Below are 19051 nucleotides of genomic sequence, written 5' to 3' on the forward strand. Positions count from 1 at the left end.
TGGTGTGTGTCATGTGGTGTGTGTGGTGTGTGCATAGCGTATGTGTCTGTTGTGTGTTCTCCGTGTGATGTGTGTGTCCTGTGTACACTGTGCATGTGTGGTGTGTGTCATGTGTGTGCTTAGTGTGTGGGGGTGTGTGTAGTGTGTCTGTTGCATGTTCTCTGTGTGGGGTGTGTGTGTGGCATATGTTTTGTGGGTGGTGTGTGGTTGTGTGTGTGCTATATGTTGTGTGTGTTTAGTGTGTGGTGTGTGTGCATAGCGTATGTGTCTGTTGTGTGTTCTCCGTGTGATGTGTGTGTCCTGTGTACACTGTGCATGTGTGGTGTGTGTCATGTGTGTGCTTAGTGTGTGGGGTGTGTGTGTAGTGTGTCTGTTGCATGTTCTCTGTGTGGGGTGTGTGTGTGGCATATGTTTTGTGGGTGGTGTGTGGTTGTGTGTGTGCTATATGTTGTGTGTGTTTAGTGTGTGGTGTGTGTGTATAGCGTATGTGTCTGTTGTGTGTTCTCCGTGTGATGTGTGTGTCCTGTGTACACTGTCATGTGTGTGTTTAGTGTGTGGGGTGTGTGTGTAGTGTGTCTGTTGCATGTTCTCTGTGTGGGGGGTGTGTGTGTGGCATGTTTTGTGGGTGTTGTGTGTGGTTGTGTGTGTGCTGTATGTTGGTGTGTGTGTGTAGCGTATGTGTCTGTTGTGTGTTCTCTGTGTGGTGTGTGTGTATCCTGTGTACACTGTGCATACGTGGTGTGTGTCATGTGGTGCGTTTAGTGTGTGTATGTGTGTAGCATATGTGTCTGTTGTGTGTTCTCCGTGTGGTGTGTGTGTATCCTGTGTACACTGTGCATGTGTGGTGTCATGTGGTGTGTGTTTAGTGTGTGGTGTGTGTGCGTAGCGTATGTGTATGTTGTGTGTTCTCCGTGTGGTGTGTGTATCCTGTGTACACTGTGCACGCATGGTGTGTGTCGTGTGTGTAGTGTGTGTGCTGTGTGCTTAGTGTATGTATGTTGTGTGTTCTCTGTGTGGTTGTGTGTGTGCTGTATGTTGTGTGTGTTTAGTGCATGTGGTGTATGTATAGCATACGTGTCTGTTGTGTGTTCTCTGTGTGGTTGTGTGTGTGCTGTATGTTGTGTGTGTGTGGTGTGTGTATAGTGTATTCTGTGTGGTGTGTGTATCCTGTGTACAATGTGCACGCGTGGTGTGTGTCGTGTGTGTAGTGTGTGTGGTGTGTGTGCAGCGTACATGTATTTGCGTGTTCTCTGTGTGGTGTGTGTATTCTGTGTACACTGCACGCGTGGTGTGCGTCATGTGTGTGTTTAGTGTGTGTGGTGTGTGCGTAGTGTTTGTGTATGTTGTGTGTTCTCTGTGTGGTTGTGTGTGTGCTGTATGTTGTGTGTGTGGTGTGTGTATAGCGTATTGTGTGGTGTGTGTGTCCTGTGTACACTGCATGCGTGGTGTGTGTCATGTGTGTGTTTAGTGTGTGGGGTGTGTGTGTAGCGTGTCTGTTGTGTGTTCTCTGTGTGGTGTGTGTGTCCTGTGTACACTGTACACGCGTGGTGTGTGTCATGTGTATGTAGTGTGTGTGGTGTGTGGCGTACGTGTATATCGCATGTTCTCTGTGTGGTGTGTGTATCCTGTGTACACTATACACGCATGGTGTGTAGTGTGTGGGGGGTGTGTGCAGCATGTCTGTTGCGTGTTCTCTGTGTGGTGTGTGTATCCTGTGTACACTGTGCACGCGTGGTGTGTCGTGTGTGTTGGATGTGTGTAGCGTACGTGTCTGTTGCGTGTTCTCCATGTGATGTGTGTATCCTGTGTACACTGTACATGCGTGGTGTGTGTCATGTGGTGTGTTTAGTGTGTGTGGTGTGTGTGTAGTGTACGTGTCTGTTGCATGTTCTCTGTGTGGTGTGTGTATCCTGTGTACACTGTGCACGTGTGGTGTGTGTCATGTGTGTGTTTAGTGTGTGTGGTGTGTGCATAGTGTATGTGTATGTTGCGTGTTCTCTGTGTGGTTGTGTGTGTGCTGTATGTTGTGTGTGTTTAGTGTGTGTGGTGTGTGTGTAGTGTACGTGTCTGTTGTGTGTTCTCTGTGTGGTGTGTGTATCCTGCGTACACTGTGCACACGTGTGTGTCGTGTGTGTGTTTAGTGTGTGTGGTGTGTGCATAGTGTATGTGTATGTTGCATGTTCTCTGTGTGGTTGTGTGTGTGTGTAGTGTGTGTGGTGTGTGTAGTGTACGTGTATATCGTGTGTTCCCTGTGTGGTGTGTGTATCCTGTGTACACTGTGCATGCATGGTGTGTGTCATGTGTGTGTTTAGTGTGTGTGGTGTGTGTAGTGTACATGTATGTTGTGTGTTCTCTGTGTGGTGTGTGTATCCTGTGTACACTGCACGTATGGTGTGTCATGTGTGTAGTGTGTGTGGTGTGTGTGTAGCGTGCGTGTATATTGCGTGTTCTCTGTGTGGTGTGTGTATCCTGTGTACACGGTGCACACGTGGTGTGCGTCATGTGTGTGTGTGGTGGCGTGTGCTCACAGCCTGGGCCCCGCCCGCCCGTGCCCCCCACGCTCCGGCCTCTGTGGGCGGCTCTGCCCCTGCGCCCTGCTCTCTGGGAAGCGGGCCTCCTTGCCTCCTGACCCCTCCCCAGCGGAGTCTCCCGCACCCCAGGGCCCCCCCAGACGCTCCCGTCTGAAAGGAGCGAGCGGCCGTTCCTGGTCCTTTGGACAGCGTGCTGAGTTGCGCTTGCCGCCGTGGAGAGCCTCCTCCACAGAGTGGGGACTTGCTCTCCTGCAGGCAGGCCGGGGAGAATGCTGGCTGCAGCTGCCTGCTTCCGTCTCTGGGGCAGAGTCTCCGGCACTCCCTGGACTACTGCTTCCCTTTGTCCGCTGGGGTCCCTGACCTCATTTCCTCCTGGTCACTTTCTAGATCTCTAGTTGCTGTGGTCCACTGCTCATTCCTATTTGTTTTGCCTGCTTAGTGACTCTGACTTGTGTGGACATTAAGTCGTATTTCCTTCAGCTCATTATCTTTTCTTCATTTAGAGAAGAGGCTAAGAATTAAGGGCATTTTCTTCTTTCAATATGGAGCCCTTTTAAAATTTCTTCCTATACTAAGGCTAAAGCAGCAGCTTTGTTTTTTTTTGTTTTTGTTTTTGTTTTTTAAATCTTTAATTCTTACATGCGTTCCCAAACATGAACCCCCCTCCCACCTCCCTCCCTGAACGGATTGTTTCCTCTGTTCAAATAGAGATGGAAGAATGTGTTTTCATACTAAGCAATGCAAATTTGTGGGCACCGTGGAAATGTTTTTTATCTGGTTACCCTTTAAAACCTGGCTGCCTTAGATAACACATTATAGGCAGTGATCCATGTGTTACTTTTTGAAAGTAATACCAGACATAATGGAGAACATTACCAATATCATAGATGACATTTTATTACCTATATCTACTATAATTTTAATAATTAAATTATCTCTTCATCTTTTCAAATACATTAACAAATTTTAATATTGTTTATTTGTCTTGGTGGATAATACAGAAGATTTATGCTTAAAGAACTGATTTACCAATATGTCAGTGTTTGAGTTCCTTTTGAAACCTTTAAGCCAATCCAAATAAAACGTTTCGTTTTGAATACAGTGGAAAGATTCTCTGGGTACCTGCCTCTGAGAGTTGGAGCTTTGCAAGTTATTTACATATCATGCCAGCCTGTTTATTTTGTATCTCCTCACAGCTCATCAGCTAAGCAAAATGCTGCTTACTATTCATTTTCATAGTCCATAAACACAATCTCAAAGGATATAAAGGAGAAAACAAAGAAATAACTGTTGAGGAGATTATTCCTATAATACAGTGTGCTGCTTTTCCTAAGATTTTTGTATTTTCTGCTCCTTGAAAATTTTCATCATTGAAGTATATGGGACACTGAAGTGTCATACATATCTGATTCCCAGTTTAACACGAGGCTGGGCACCACCAGTAGCCGGTGGTACATTAGATATACCACGCTGCTTTGCTTGTTTCAGTCTTTAACATAGTTTAGGGTCAGAGTTTGCTTCAGACACACTTAAATTTGGGTGTGGTAGCTGTCTTACGCGTGTTTGAGCTGCAGGCTTCTCTAAGGCACCGTGGTGTGTTCTCTCTGGCAGAGCTGATGTCGTGTGAGGAATTACATTCCATATTACACTTGGTGCTACAAGCAGGGAATATCATGAACGCAGTAAGTAAAGTTCAAAAAAATTTTTTAATGTTGCATTTTCAACTTTAATTGTCTGTCTAAAAGTGTGTATATATTTTTTTTCTTTTGATTTGTCTTCTTTAGGGAGGGTATGCTGGCAATGCGGTAGGATTTAAACTGTCTTCTTTGCTCAAATTGGCAGACACAAAAGCAAACAAACCTGGGATGAATCTCCTGCACTTTGTTGCACAGGTATGTGGAAGTGACTGATAAGAGTGTTCGTGCACCCCCGCTGGAGGCAGCGAAGTTTTTCAGAGGTGTGAGGAGGCATCAAACAGTCAGAAAAGGGCATGGTAGATGCCAGGAAGGCTCTGTGTGCAGATTCCTGAGTTGAGCTGCACCTGGAATTACAGGGCTGGAGGGAGGTGAGGGGTCAGGACTGGGCACAGAGGTTGGTGAAGCCAGGTGATGAAGGATTCACACCCACAGCTGGGGAGTCTGGATTTCACGCATTAGCACTGGTGAGCCAGCAGTGGTTTGTACACATCATCATGGCATGACCAGGGATGTTTTTTCTAGGAGAATGAGGCACTGCGGGGGATGGGTTGGAGTGGAGAGAGAAGGAAATAGGGGTGCCTCTTGGTGGAAGCTGGCGTTCAGCGTTTGAGAGAGTTGAGAATCCGAGGAATGCCGTGGGATAGAGAGCAGAGGCCTGGGTGTTGAAACACTTCTTCCTAGTGTTGAGTTGACTGGAGTTTGACCAGTTGTGTGTAAAGAGTGAGGGGTCAGAGCAATGAGAGGATGGATCACTTCGTTTTCTTTGTGAACTGGGGGTGAGGGAGCCTTGCCACCCACGCAGAGTCTGGGGTCTGAACCCTGTCCACCACTTGCACACATGGACTGGGTCTGTGTGACCCCCAGATAACTAGTCACAAAGCCAGAGATAGCCAAGGACAGCTTCCTCTTTGTTGAATTATCTCAAATAAGGAATTGTGCGGGCTCGTTTTTCCTGCTGAATCTCCTTGTTGTTGACAGCAATCATGTAGACATAGCTTACCCGGGGAGGAAGGCTGTGTTGCAGGCTTAAATGTGAGCTTCTGAACAGGACAAAAGGGAGATTTTTGACCTGTCCTTTATTAGCTGTACTTCCTCAGACAAGTTATGGAAGCCTTAAGTTCCTCAATTTCTTCATCTAATGATGAGGGGCAGGGAGTGATAACCTCAAAACTAGGTAATTGAGAAGGCGGAGGAAGATAATTCCAGAGTGTGATTAACTCAGTGTTCTGAATATAGTAAGCACCCCATAAATAATACACCCTATTATTACTATATTCTTCAGAAGACAGAGGGCACGTTGCACTTAGTACTAACTGAAGAGTCCATTTTCCGGACATTAAGACCAGAAAATGTGTTCCTCAGCCCTGTTAGATCCCCATATCCAGGTGCTCTGTGTGACTTGGTTCCTGCTCCTTGTGGGGAGGTTTCCTGAGTTGCAAATTGCCCCCTTCATACTTGCCTTCCTTGTGCCCTCTGAACAGGGGAAGGGTCCAAACTCCTCCATGGCCTTGCGCTGTCTAATTAAGCTCAGTTTGCAGACTGGTCTAACAGCTGCTGCTAGCTGGGTCACACAGAGGCGTCCTCATAGGTGTGGTGGTTCTCAGCAGGATAGATTGGATTCTTTTAGGAGCGGTGGGTCCTGCGAAGCCGCCTCCTCCTTCCACTGAGTTTTCACACGCATGTGTTGTGTTTCATGTCAGGATCAGTTGCTCCGGGAAGTTAAATGTTTCTTGAAAGTGGGAGATTTCTGCCCAGTCTTACTGAGAATGTCAGACTGAGTTTGTGTCTCTGGGATTTACTTTGACTATATCAAGCCTTAAAGGGGGACAGTGATTTTAGGGTTCCTTTAAGCCCTGAGAAGAATTTCTCCATGTAGTGGATAAAATTCCAGTTTTGTCCCATAGAGTGAGAGAAAATTCTGTTTTTGTTCCAGGAAGCCCAAAAGAAAGATGTTGTGCTTCTAAATTTTTCTGAAAAATTGCTTCATGTTCAGGAGGCTGCCAGGTAAGCAAGAAAGAATACGGTGAGACAAACGTGGTTGGTTGTTTTTTTCCTTAACTACCTTCTTATAAAAACTGATGAATATTATACAACTTCTGGATTCAGGTTTGAACTTTCAAAAGTTTTGTCTAGTTGAACTTCAGACCTTTCTTTCATTTGGTTATAGAGGTGTGTGTGCACCTTTGGAATTATGGGGGTTTTGAAAAATTAATCTTTATTTTTAATCTAAAAAAACCCCTATTGCAGTTTATTCTAATGAATATCATCAGTGTAAAAATGTATGTATATGGATTAAGAACTTCAAATACCTCCACACCCAAAAGACAGGGCTCAAAGAACACAGTACTTGGAGCTGGTATACATCAGTCAAGCTCTCAGGGCCCTACCTCACTGATTCCTTTAGAATCTAACATGGTACGTTTACTTTCTATTGCATTAAAAGAAGTTGGAACCATATCAAGGGCTGTGAAAGGATCTTGTTTTAAATTAGTCACTCAACTTTACAGAGAAAGTATCTAACAAACATAACGCTCTATTTACATCACTGCTCTTTGCTTCTGATCCCCATATAGATGTGTATTTTAATGGAGCTATAATCTTTGTATCCATTCTGAGTCCTGTGCTTTTAAATTTACAGTGCATACCCAAGCATGTAAATGTTAAATGGTGGTAATGTCCCATAGCCAGCTTTTTAAGGTAAAAGGTCCTGATTTGTAGCTACTGCTGATTTCCGTGGTATAAATACTGCTGCCATGTCCGACCTCAAGTTCCCAGTGGCACTGTTGATTACGGAGCTGGGGAACGATACCCACAGCCACAGCTGTGTCCCGTGAGCAGGCAGCAGCAGCCACCTCACGTATCAGCCCAGCGCATGTCATCTGCTTGTTATCTGAGGGACTCTATCCAGTTGGGACAGCTGTGAACCAGATGCATAAACACTCACCAGAGCTTCTCAAGCCCCGCCCACCACTGGCCCACATCTCAGGGTTACTGCCTGAGAACATCTAACCGTCGATGACGTCTTTCCCAAAGTGAGAGGATCAGTCCTAAGCGTGAACAGTTGATATAGTTCATATTTACAGATCACCGGAGCATTCCTCCTACAGAATGGGCATCTGCTAAGATGTAAACTGTTTGCACTTTTGAATTACTAAAAGAAATTTGCGTGGAAATATTTTTTCCTCCTTCCAGCACAGAAATGTTTCTAAGAGACACACATAGAAATAGGGGTCCCATTTCTGGTCAGAGTTAGATGGGGAAGGTTAGCTAGAAACTGTCTTAAGAAAAACTTACTAAGGGTTCTTTGAACTGGGAAGTGAAGTATGAATAGGACATAGGTGGGTGCCAGCAAAGGCGGACCACTCCTGTGCAAAGAAAAGCTAGAATTGACAGTGGAGCTGGAAAGCGCCTTGGTCTGTGAATGTGCTAACTGAGTTCCTCCTGGACTCAGGCTTCCCCTGTTCACTTTACCAGGTGACATGAACATCAGTCATGCTCTGTTAATCTCGGTGTGACGCTTATAACAAAAGCCTTGCCAGCAATCCCTCCGTTTCTCTGCAGAACTCTTAGCTGTGTGTCCATTCTCTCCAAGACCCAGAGGGCTGACTCTGGTTGCTTGTGGCAGGCAACGTGCAGTCTGTGCAGGGTCTCTGCGTCCTCGGTAACGTCCTGGTTATCAGCATGTGCCGCCACCTTGCATTTCATGGGTTGGGGCTTTTGTATTTGCATTTTCGTGGCCAGAGGAAAGTATAAGTATGTGAGTCCTGCTGGATGCTAATGCTGATGGCATAAAGCTGTTGAGAGTTTATGAAAAGCTTCGGAAGTGGTTATCTCTCCAGCAAGAACAAAATTACAGCCCGCTCTCTTTGAACCACTATGTGTCTTTAGGAAGGAATCGCCTCTTGGAAAAACATTGGCGGAAACTATAAATAAGAGGGTGGTAAAGGTGATTGCAGCAGCCCTCCCCTCCATTCCCAGGGCCTCGTTTGGTGTGCCTGGGGTGGCCGCCCCCTCAACCGCAGTGCCAGCTGCCCACTCTCTCCTTTTTTCTTTCAGATTATCTCTGGATAACACGGAGGCGGAGCTGCACTCGCTCTTTGTCAGGACGAAGTCTCTCAAGGAGAACATCCAGCGGGATCGAGAGCTGTGTCAGCAGATGGAAGATTTCCTTCAGGTGAGTGACTCGAGTCAGCCTCTGATCTCCTCCTCAGTGGCCCTGTGAGGCCACTTACGTTTGCAGGGCTGTGTTTGTGCAAGCAGCAGGTTCCCATTCATGTTTTCCCCCCTAAGCCAGTCAAAGGAGCTTGATACTTCAGTCTTTATGGGGGCGTCCCCGGTAGCTCAGCAGTAAAGCATCCGCCTGCAATACAGGAGACGCAGGAGACCCAGGTTTGATCCCTGGGTCAGGAAGATCCCCTGGAGGAGGAAATGGCAACCCACTCCAGTATTCTTGTCTGGAAAATTCCACGGACAGAAGAGCCTGGCGGGCCGCAGTCCGTGGAGTCGCAGAGTTGGACGCTGCTGAGCAGCTGAGCGTGCGTTCTTTGCTGGACTGGTGTTTTGGCAGAGGATATGCAGTATGTCTGACCCTGAGCCTGGTTAGAGATGGGGTCTCTGTTTATTTCGGCTCGGTCTGCAGGATGGCACCCACTCCCACGTGGACTGGGATCACTTACGCTTACGCTTGGCGGCTGCTGCTGCCTGGCGACTCAGGTTTTGGTTCGAAAGCTCAGTTCTGGAGTTCCTGCCTCCCAGTTAAACTTCTGGATGCCAGAATGAGGTTCTCATTAAAGACACCTGAGCACTTGGACTGTTGTTCCTTCAGTTGATTCTGGGGAAGAAACAAGCTCCGTTTTGGCATGTTTTATAGGGAGGCAGGAGAGCACACTGGAGCCAGGGCCTCCCAGCACCCCAGATCCACCGGCCCCCAGGGTGTGGTGGGAGCTGCCCCGAGTAACGTCAGCAGAACCCGGCAGAGTGGACCTGTCTGTGACAGCTCATGGTGACTCACTAATCACATAGTCCGACACACTTCTTTTATCTTCCTTATTTAAAAAAAAGAAGTGGCACCTCTTCACGCTTTCGGTCTTCAGGAAATGGCGTGCTACTCAATTTCCCTTCGCCAAACAGGTCTGAAATCTCGGTGCCAGGGCTCTGAGGCTTGTGGGCCAGGATATGTGAGGCAGGGCTGCCCTGGGAGGTGGGAAAGGGACCGTGTGCTTGAAGATCAGACCAAGGTCAGCCCCAGCCTCCCCTGGTTTCCTTGAAACGAAGCCACATCAGATGCTGTGAGCTGCAGCTCCCATCAGGGGACACCTGATTTTGTTTGGCTCTGCTGGGAGTTGGTTTTTATTATTAAACACATATTTTGTATTTTCTTTCAAATGTCACTGAAGTTTAATTTTCCCTGAAAAGTGCACAGATTTTCTTCTCTGAGACAACAAAGTAGACATCACCACAGAATCACATGAACAGGAGCCAAGAAAACACTCAGCAATAAATAAGCCCGTTGAGACAAATGGAACAATCCAGGAGTGAGAGGAGAAGGCCTGTCACACGTGCAGAGGCACATTCTGGAGGCCTGTTTCTCAGTTCTTATATGAGATGCTAATTTCTTCTGTTAAATAGCAGCATAGGAAAGCTTACGATGCAAAGTCGCACACCCAGATGGCTGCTGAGAGGCAGCCTTGTTTTCACTCGAAACTCATCTTCCTGGTACTCATTTTTATCTGTGTAAGCAAAATATTCCATACAGCTATGGAATATTTTTCTCAAGTTTACTTCCTTTTTAAATAGGGGAAATACAGTTGTTAATGTAGGTTAGGGTCAGGCCATAGAAGGCCCTGAACGCCAGTCTGAAAGCTTTGCTGTCTAAGCCAGGTGGGGAACGATGGAAGGGCTTTGAAAGCATTGTGTTTTCATTTCTTACTTTGGCTGTGCTGAGTCTTTGCTGCCGCTCTGGCTTTTCCTCCAGTTGTGTGGGCTTTTCACGGCAGTGGCTTCTCTCGGTGCAGAGCACAGCTCTAGGTCAGGCGGGCTCCAGCACTTACGGCTCCCAGGCTCTGGAGCACAGGCTGCATAGTTGTGGCGGACAGGCTTGGTTGCTGCACGGCATATGGGATCTTCCTGGGTCGGGGGTTGAACCCATGTCTTCTGCACTGGTAGGCAGGCTCTTTACTACTGAGCCCCCAGGGGAGCCCCATTGAGGGTTTGGAGTGGAAAAATGATCTGCTATTCAGGTCTATTTCACATTTTGACCCTTGGGGTGAGAAGTGTCAAGTGCACTGGGGTGGACTTTGATACCCCATAGCAGACAAGTTTGAGTTGAAGTTGAATTGGCTGCCCCAACCACCCATCTGTCATTCACACTTTGCCAGCGTTGCTTTGAACTTTTTCATCTGCGGCCCCAACCGTGAGGGAAGAGTTCAGAAACCAGCTCTTGGGCAGTGACTCCAGGTGTGGTGGCTTTTAGGCTCTGTTCTCCAAGTCCCGGGGGGGCGTGCAAGTGTCCAGGCGCTCTGCCGTCCCCACGGCATCTGACGACGAGACGGCCCAGGTAGAGTCAGTGCCCGTGAAGGTTCCTGTCTCAAAGTCCTGTTTTTCTGCAGTTGAGCTGTTCTTGGCTAGGGTCCATCTTTCCCCCTGTGCAAGCACGACAGGCAGAGATTTATCCTGCCATTAATACCCGTCCCTCCACGAAGGAAAACACAGCGTGAACGCACACGCTGCCTCAGGCTACTGACTCAGATGGTTCCTTTCTCTGGCATTTGGTTTCCTAAATAGTTTTGGTTTCCTACTGCCTCTCGAAGGCATTTGGTGTGAGAAAAGGGCTTTGAAAGGGGGTGGTGCGTGGAGGGGATAGGAAGGAGCGTGTCTTCTTAAACTTTCTCTTTCTCTTGAGATTCTCTTTTGGGTTCCGGATTCAAGCCCGGCGGCCAGGGAGCAGCCCACAGCGTCACCGTTGCCCAGGCCTGGCCCCCTACCTAGGAAGAAGTTTCTCAAATATCAGTTTGGCCAAAAACTTTGTTTAGGGGAAAAAACTTTCAGAAAAAACCTGAACAAACTTTTTGGCCAACCCAATTAAAGTGTGATTTCATAAAGGAATATACCCCATGCATGCCTTCTTCATCAAATCCTTGTTTCCCAGTGAAAAAGAAAGCACGTGAGGCTTCTGTATGAACCTAACAGCGGTCATTTGGGATTAAGTTTAAACCCTTCCCAACTGTGAATAAGACAACTGGTCAACACAGGGGACCTCTGGGACCCTGATGCAGACCCATGACCAGTGTGTGACTCAGTCATGAGGGCAGGAAGAACAGAGGCAGACGGGGTTCCCCTGAATGACACCCACTATGCCAGTGCCACGTGTCCAGTGACATTATAGGGGGACACTGGGTGACAGCCTCCAGGTTAGAGCTCCTCGGCCTCCTCTGGCTCCCCCGACACAGGGGTCCACCTTGCTCCCTGGAGTTTTGTTTGGGGTGACTTACTCCACTGTCGGCTCTGGGGGTCCTGCCGTGAGATCTGAGACTGAGCCCCGGGCCCCTGGCAGCCGTCGAGTGCTCACCTCCACATCTGCCATCTGTTCCTCCCCCGCAGTTTGCCCTGGAAAAGCTGGCAGAGCTGGAGCGATGGAAGCGAGAGCTCCAGGACGAGGCCCACACCCTCATCGACTTCTTCTGTGAAGACAAGGACACCGTGAAGCTGGACGAGTGCCTGCAGATATTCAGAGACTTCTGCATCAGATTCAACAAAGCGGTGAAGGTACAGCTCGGGGCAGCTCCATGTTTTCTGAGTTCTCTGGATTTCCGCCTCTCCTCTTCCCAGCCTGGCCCCTGCCTGTGGTGGAAAGGTGCCTCGGTGGCTTCACAGCATCAGCAAGGTCTGGCCCCGGTGGCGCTGCCTGGCTGTCCCTCAGGGCTCCAGGGAGGCTCTGCCCTCTCAGCCCTGAGCCTTCCCCTGCTGCCAAGCCTGACGTGTGCAGCTCGTTCCAGTGCTCGTGCTGATGCTCTGAAAGCATCTGTTCGGCAGGTTTGTTTAGGATGGCACTCATGCTATTAAGGCATCTCCTTGAAGGTCCTTCTCTCTTCCCAGGAGATACTTTCCTCCTTCAGGGGGTCCTTTGTTGCAGTGGGGTGATCGGAAGGCCCCATTGTCCCTCTTTCGAGCTCTGTAGCCATCTGGGCGTCGGCATCTGGGGAACCAGGCTGTCCTTGGCCAGAGCGGGCTTCAGAATGCCCAGAGACTGAGGGAGCAGGCTGCTGTCTGCCACAACTGCCGCCTTCTTGCCCGTCAGCCTCCAGGTCATAATCTCTGAGTTCATGCAGAATCCAGAAAACTCTTTGGGTTTCTTGACTTTGCACATAAAACTTTCATCTGCCAACTAAAAACAGAACAACAGCCCATCATTTCAGGTGTTGATAAGGAACCAAATACTCCTGTGCACCTCTTTCCCTCAGTTTTAAGCGCACGTTTGTCCATAGCTGAACTTCTCTGAGGGGCTGCTCAGTGTCTCTGCAGCCCTAAATAAGTAGCTCAGAGTGACTGGAGTTCCCAAACCGCCTTTCTCTTCCACTGAAAAGGAGGCTGAGCCTGTGGCCACGTTTCCTCTCCTCTGTCCAAGCAGTGAGGTCAGCAGGGGAGGTGCTGGTGGGGTGGTACTGGCCAAACTGGCCCTGAAGCCCTCACTCCCAGCCGGAATTCTCCGCGCTTGTGAGGCCACCTGTGTGATGCTCTCAGCCCAGCTGTCCTGAGAGCCAGGAGCTGGCCCTGTGCCCTCCGCAGGCAGCCTTGAAAGAAGACCCGGGGACCTTGGGGAGGCCGAGGCTGCAGGAGGGGCCCAGAGTCCCCCGTGGTTGGAGCCAGAGGCTCACAGAAACTTGGAAGGGAAAGTGCACCACTTGGAAGGGAAAGTCCACTGTTTGCGGAAGCACTAGTGATAACAGATTTGGGATGTGGGTCCCTAACGTTTATGTGGCGCGAGTATAATGAAGGCGCAGGCAGTAAACTGTTCGGTGCGTGCGCGTGCTCTGTTCAGTTTTGTTGGGCGAGGGCTGGCTCCTTGGAGCAGGGTGAAAGGCAGAAAGGTTGATACAGCAGATCCCCGTCTCTGATTGTGGGAAGTGTGTCGGGAACAAGGGACAGAGCCTCTGTGGCATTTCTGGTGTTTACCAGGGAGCATTCAGAGAACACAGGCATCTCTTAATATCCTGAGTCTGCATTTATCCATCCCAACCACGAAGTAGAACGCGTGCACATAAGTGTGTGTGTGTAGACATATGTGTATATGTATGTATGTTGGCAACACTGATTCAGACTCCTTTTAATACCCATAGTATTTTTCTCTCTGTGCCTAAATAGCACTCCTGGAAGTCCCTTCTGTCTCGCCCTACTTAGAAACCAAGTTGCATTCTGGGAGTTGAGGTCACAGACACATGTGCAGTCACAGCCCACACTGAGGGCACAGTGCCTAGACTGGAAGTTGGGCCCCGGGTTCTGATGACCACCTTAGGCAGATGGTTGGGGTCAGGCCTAGTGTGTCCCGGTCATGCCCACGCAGCTTGAGGGGAATGGAGGCCTCCAGCCCTCCTGGCACATGCATGTGCCAACACAGGCCGTCTCCCTCAGGGAGTGAAGCCGGTGACTCTGGGCCCTCCTCCAGCCAGTGTCTCTCGGCAGGGTGTTCGGATAGCTAGCTCTGGAACTGCACTCGGTCCCCGTGGCTCACGCATCTTCCCGCCTCTCCACCCCACCTTCAGGACAACCACGAACGCCAGGTGCAGGAGCTGAGGCAGCTGCAGCGGCTCAAGGAGCTGGAGCAGAAGCGGCGATCCTGGACGGCGGGGGAGTTTGGATTCGGCCGGAGCAGCAGTGAGAACGACGTGGAGCTGCTGACCAAGAGGGGCGCAGAGGACCTGCCCCCTTTTCTCTGCTGCAGGCCCGCCAGCCCCTCCTACCGGCCCCCCACCACCCGCCGCTCCCGCCTCTCCCTGGACACCATGGCCGACCGGGAGCTGCTTAGCTTCCTGGAGAGATCCACGGGCAGCCCCGAGGAACTCAAGCCCAGCAACTCATCCCGGGGCTGCCTCTGGCAGGTCCCACCTGATGGAGCCTGCAGAGAGCCTGGAGAACCGAGGGGCCAGGACTCCAGCCTAGCGCACAGACCTCGGGCCTTGGAGGGCCAGGAGGAAGCCCTCCACCCCGCCACAGCTTGGGCGAGCTGGCTCCCTGCAGCCCACCCCGAGGATCCCGCCTGCACTTTACGCCACCCTAGGCGCAGTGGGGTCAGCACCCTCCGAAAAAGGAACAGCGCACCGGTGGGCCTGGATCCTGTGCGGTCCTCGCCCCCACTCTCACCGTTGGCTCTAGGGATTAGGGAGCATGAGCTGGTGACCGGGCTGGCCCAGTTCAACCTCCAGGCTCCCAAGGGCCCGGAGGAGCCGGCCCGGCTGACCGGGAATGACTGCAGCCCAATGGAGCTGGTGTCCGTGGGGGATGCGAGCCCACAGTCCCTGGGCGCCCCCAACAGCAGCCCGACGACGCCCGTGGGCAGAGGTGCGCGAGTGGCTCCCAGCCCCGTCCCGCAGGATGGCGAGGCTGCCCCTTATGAGCCCAGAAGCGCAGCTCAGCTCTCTGAGGGGAGCAGCGACCCCGGGAGCCAAGACCCTGAGCCTCTGTTCTGCATCTCGGACACCAGCGACTGCTCGCTGACCCTGGACTGCTCTGAGGGAGCCAACTCCAGACCCTTAGAGGGGGACCCGGGCCAGGCAGGCGATGGGGAGGGCTCCGCGTCCCCCGGGGCCTGGGAGATGGGCGGCAGTCAGGCCGCCTCCAAGCCCATCTGCAGCCCGACTGCGGGGGCGCCCGCTGCGGCCTCCACCCCCGGCTCCGTCTCAGGGAAGAGCGAGCCGGAGAGCTGCAAAGGCGGCCCGCCCAGGGACAGGCCGGCCAGAGGGAGGGAGGCGACGGCCCTCAGGAGGAGCTCCCCCAGAGAGGCTCCGCCGTTGGCGGCGCCGCTCCGGGCCGGGGCCGCCCGGCGGAGCGCAGGGCCGCTGGGGCCCGTGCGGCCGGCGGGGCCGGTGCGGCCGGTGAGGACGCTGACCAGCTGCGAGGACGAGAGCATGCGCAGGGTCGTGCCCATCTCGCGCGCCGGCCGCGCGCCCCCGGCAGCCAAGGGCAGCCCCCGCGAGGCCCCCGGCGGGCCCGCCCCGCCGCCGCCGCCGCTGGCGCGCCGCAGCTCCACGCGGGGGACCGCGGACGCGTCGCCTGCGAGGCCCGCGACGGCGCCGGCGGCCCGGCCCGGGCGGGAGCCCCCGTCCCTGCTCCGGAGCTCCTTCAGGAAGCCCAGCGCCAAGCCCGTGCGCAACGTGCCGCGGCCCAAGCCCGAGGAGGACAAGGCGTGCCGCGCGGGCGCCCAGGGCCCCGACGGCCCCGGAGAGCCGCCCCGCGCCGCTCCGGCCGCCAGCGTGCCCCGGGGCCCGGCCCCGGTCCCCAGCTTCGCGCGCAACACGGTCGCCTCCTCGTCTCGCAGCCAGAGGCTGGACTCCCCCGCCCCGGCCACAGCCCCCGGCCTCACCCGCACCACGTCGCAGCGGCAGCTGAGAGTGAAGGGCGGCCCCGAGGGCGCCGCCCCCAAGGACAGCAGCGCCCTCCGGCGGGCCGGCAGCGCCCGCACCCTGCGGAAGGGGTCCGAGTCGGCCGAGGGCCCCGGGGCCGGCGCCGAGAGCCCGCCGAAGGGCCGGCTGAAGGAGGCCGGCCGCGCGGCGCCGGGGCGGGGGCTTCACCCCTCACGCAAGTGAGGGGCGTCCGCCCTCCCCGCTTGCCTTCTGGGGTTCGGATGGTGAGGACTGACGTGCGGAAGGCCGACCCTGAATGTCTGTTCCACATAGAACCCCTCGCTGGGGCCGCCTGCCAATGCCCCTGAAGGTGTGGCCTGCTGGACCCACATCCCCGCTGGACCGATCGGCCCCGGAGGTGGGCCCGGTGAGCCCCGTCCTCCAAACACAGAGCGGTGAACGACTCAGACAAGGTCGCTGTCTGACTCAGCATCTTAGGTGACCAGTAACAAGATTTGGGGGCCAGTTTTTATATACCAGTGACACTTTTTACTATTATAAAAATTAAACGTTGTTTTAGTTGGCTCCTTTCACAGAGTGAAATGCCTCCCAGGGGGAAAATGATGAAGGTATTTTTTATCTTCCTAGTTCCCTGGCCTCAGGGTTCCTCCTGCCCATGCTGCGCAGCTGGCAACTGGACTTCCACCGCAAAGCCTTTGGGTGTCCTGTGGTTGGCACCGTCTTCCTGAGGACTCTCCCTTGCTCATCCACCTGCTCATCACCTTTGGTGAGGTGAACAGGAGGGAAAGCGAAACTGGTGGACAGAAATCCAGTGCTCCGCGTGTATTGGGGCTGTGGGGCAAGCCTCCTCTGTAGACGGGCGGCGGCCCCTGGGAGAACGCTGGAGCTTCCAGAATTTAAAGGTGCCATATTTTGATGGAAGGTCATCAGGGACTGTTCAGCTGAGCACAACTTTCCCGTTCTCCGTTTTCTCATTTGAGTATTTGTAACACTGAGCGAAGGCTGCTATGACTTGTGTTCACTCTAGTTCCTCCAGGGAGGAATAAACCCAGACTTTCTCCTTTGCTAATGTGACCTGGAGCCTGGAGAGAAAGATTCACTTTCTCTCTCCATGATATTTTTAAATGTTGATGTCTGTCCTTTGGTACAGTGGTTTTAAATCCTGAGAAAAACCAGGTCAAGTCTGTAAAACCAGACCAAAATTGAAATTGCTTTAAGAAGACTTTATATTATCAGGAAAATTTTGAAGGAAAAAAAAAAAAGTAAGGCTTCATTCAAAAGAGGAAAACATACTACTCAGTTCCAATTTCACTGTTTCCGTCCCAACTAGCTAATTGGGAAGTGGGGGGATTCTTGAAACCTTTTTGTTATTTAAAAATTGCCCCTCCTCCCATTTTTTTCACTCTTGATCACTTATTAGTGAAAGTTTGTTTTAGATCTGACAGCGGGACAAGGGTTTAGGCAAATATGGTTTGTATTCCTTGTGAATCCATGCGGTTGATACTACAGTCCCCCTCCTGTAGAATGTTGCCCCCCATCCAAATTAACTGGAAACTCTGAGGTTCCATAAGTCAGCTAAACTGAAAAGGAAAACAAGGCGCCTAACCACAAAACCTCTTATAAAACTAGCCCTGAGCAGTATTTCCAGGGCTCCACAAAGATGGTTGTGAGAATCCTGAGCCATTTTTCGTCATCTCAAAAAGCCTTTAAAAAAAAATCATGTATTTAACCATGCAGACAGAACTGTTTGAAACCTAGGGCCTGTGGAAGAGGTCAAAGTTTGTGGGTTTGTGGGTAGTGTCAGGGTGTGGCCCCTTGGAGAACCCTGGAAAGCAGGGTCCAAATCCCTGTTCCCTCACTGATGCTGTGAGGCAAGTCAGCCCCTCTCCTTAAGCCTCTGTTTCCCAGTCTGCATAAGTGGGGGCATGGCCTCTGCTGTGGTCTTCAAGGGTCCTGCTAACACCCAGAGTCCAAGTCATCGTGAATAGCCAAGAACCCATCTCTGCCCTGGCATCAGCTTCCAGAACTAAACTCCAGCATTTCCACGGTGGAGGTCTCACATAAAGGCTCGCTTGGAAGAAAGCACCTTCAGAATGAGTTGTTGGTTTGAAATCTAATAAGCTGAGTTTCCTGAGAAGTGGTGTTTTGCTTAGCCCTGTGGACCAATTGTATGCATCTGTGTGAGCGGGTGATCATTCTGTTACCTTTTATTGGTAATAAGTTTGGAAAATAATTTAAATATATAATGCAGAAATGTAAATAAGTTTATATATAAATTTTAAGATGAACTGAATGTATTTAAAGGTCCATTTATATGTTTGTTCTTTTATGTAATGTGTAGTTTAATAAAGTTCATGTTTATGAGATTTGTGTTTTCTCCTCAACTGCTTCTGTGGACGTGGGTATGTGACCCCGGTAAGAGAGTGTGTAATTTACTGTACAGAGAGAAGGGTGGAGATGGGGTGGACAGGAGGTGCCAGAAGGTTAGGATAGAGCAGCCGTAGCTTCAAACGTCTCAAGAGCCAAAATGAGCTGTTGATGTGTGTCTTCTTAATAGCATAGAACCTGTATTTAACTGTGCGGGCCCCGGGCGGGGGCTTTGTGCCATACCTGGGATGCAGGCATGCATCTGATATGCGGGCCACGCATGGAATGTTCAGCACCTCGTGCACACTTGCGTTATTCCGTGTTGTGGGCCAACCTTTGCGCAATCTCCATGGGGCCAGCAAGTCTGAATCTGCCTCTGTGCGCTCACATGTGTTTTGGCTCGGGACACTATTGGGAAATCTCAGCTCACCTCTGTGGCTGCCTCAGGAATGAGTAGAGAGGGAGGGAGGCATGCTTTTATCTGGAATGCAGTATTGGTTTGAAAAGAAAGGGGGATTGTGTCTAAGATGAGACTCATACCTTGGGATTTCTATCAAGTTTTAGTCCTAGCTGCTGTCCCAATTTAGCTGACGGTTAAAGGAAGATCCTGGGGTCAGACAGCAATGGATGAGAGCAAATGACGTCCTTGTCCGGCTTGTGAGGTGCTGCCCCGTAGACATGTAGAGCCTGGTATTGCCTGGGTTGTAAGCGGTTTGGAACATTGGACCCCTCCTCTACCATCATCCCTGTGGTAACAGGGCTTACTGACACAAACCAAAGCTAGGCCTTTTATGTCCATAGTGAGTCTTAAGTAGTTATCTTAGCCCTTTTATTTTATGACTTTCTCAAGGAACCTGTGTTCTAGTCTTCTTCTAGCGAT

The 19051-nt window shown here is 51.3% G+C and overlaps 1 protein-coding gene across 1 annotated transcript in view; it reads left to right on the top strand.

Moving 5' to 3' along the window:
* The window catches only part of FHDC1 (FH2 domain containing 1), a 43205-nt gene extending 25035 nt beyond the window's left edge, over positions 1-18170 (top strand). Inside the window, exons 7-12 of the mRNA XM_018061609.1 lie at positions 4143-4213; positions 4316-4423; positions 6162-6232; positions 8285-8402; positions 11828-11992; positions 13987-18170. Of these exons, the coding sequence (XP_017917098.1) occupies positions 4143-4213; positions 4316-4423; positions 6162-6232; positions 8285-8402; positions 11828-11992; positions 13987-16026 (2573 nt within the window). The 3' untranslated portion in view covers positions 16027-18170. The remainder of the gene's footprint in view (positions 1-4142; positions 4214-4315; positions 4424-6161; positions 6233-8284; positions 8403-11827; positions 11993-13986) is intronic.

This window comes from Capra hircus, chromosome 17 (assembly GCF_001704415.2).
Source record: "Capra hircus breed San Clemente chromosome 17, ASM170441v1, whole genome shotgun sequence".
NCBI classification, from domain to species: domain Eukaryota; kingdom Metazoa; phylum Chordata; class Mammalia; order Artiodactyla; family Bovidae; genus Capra; species Capra hircus.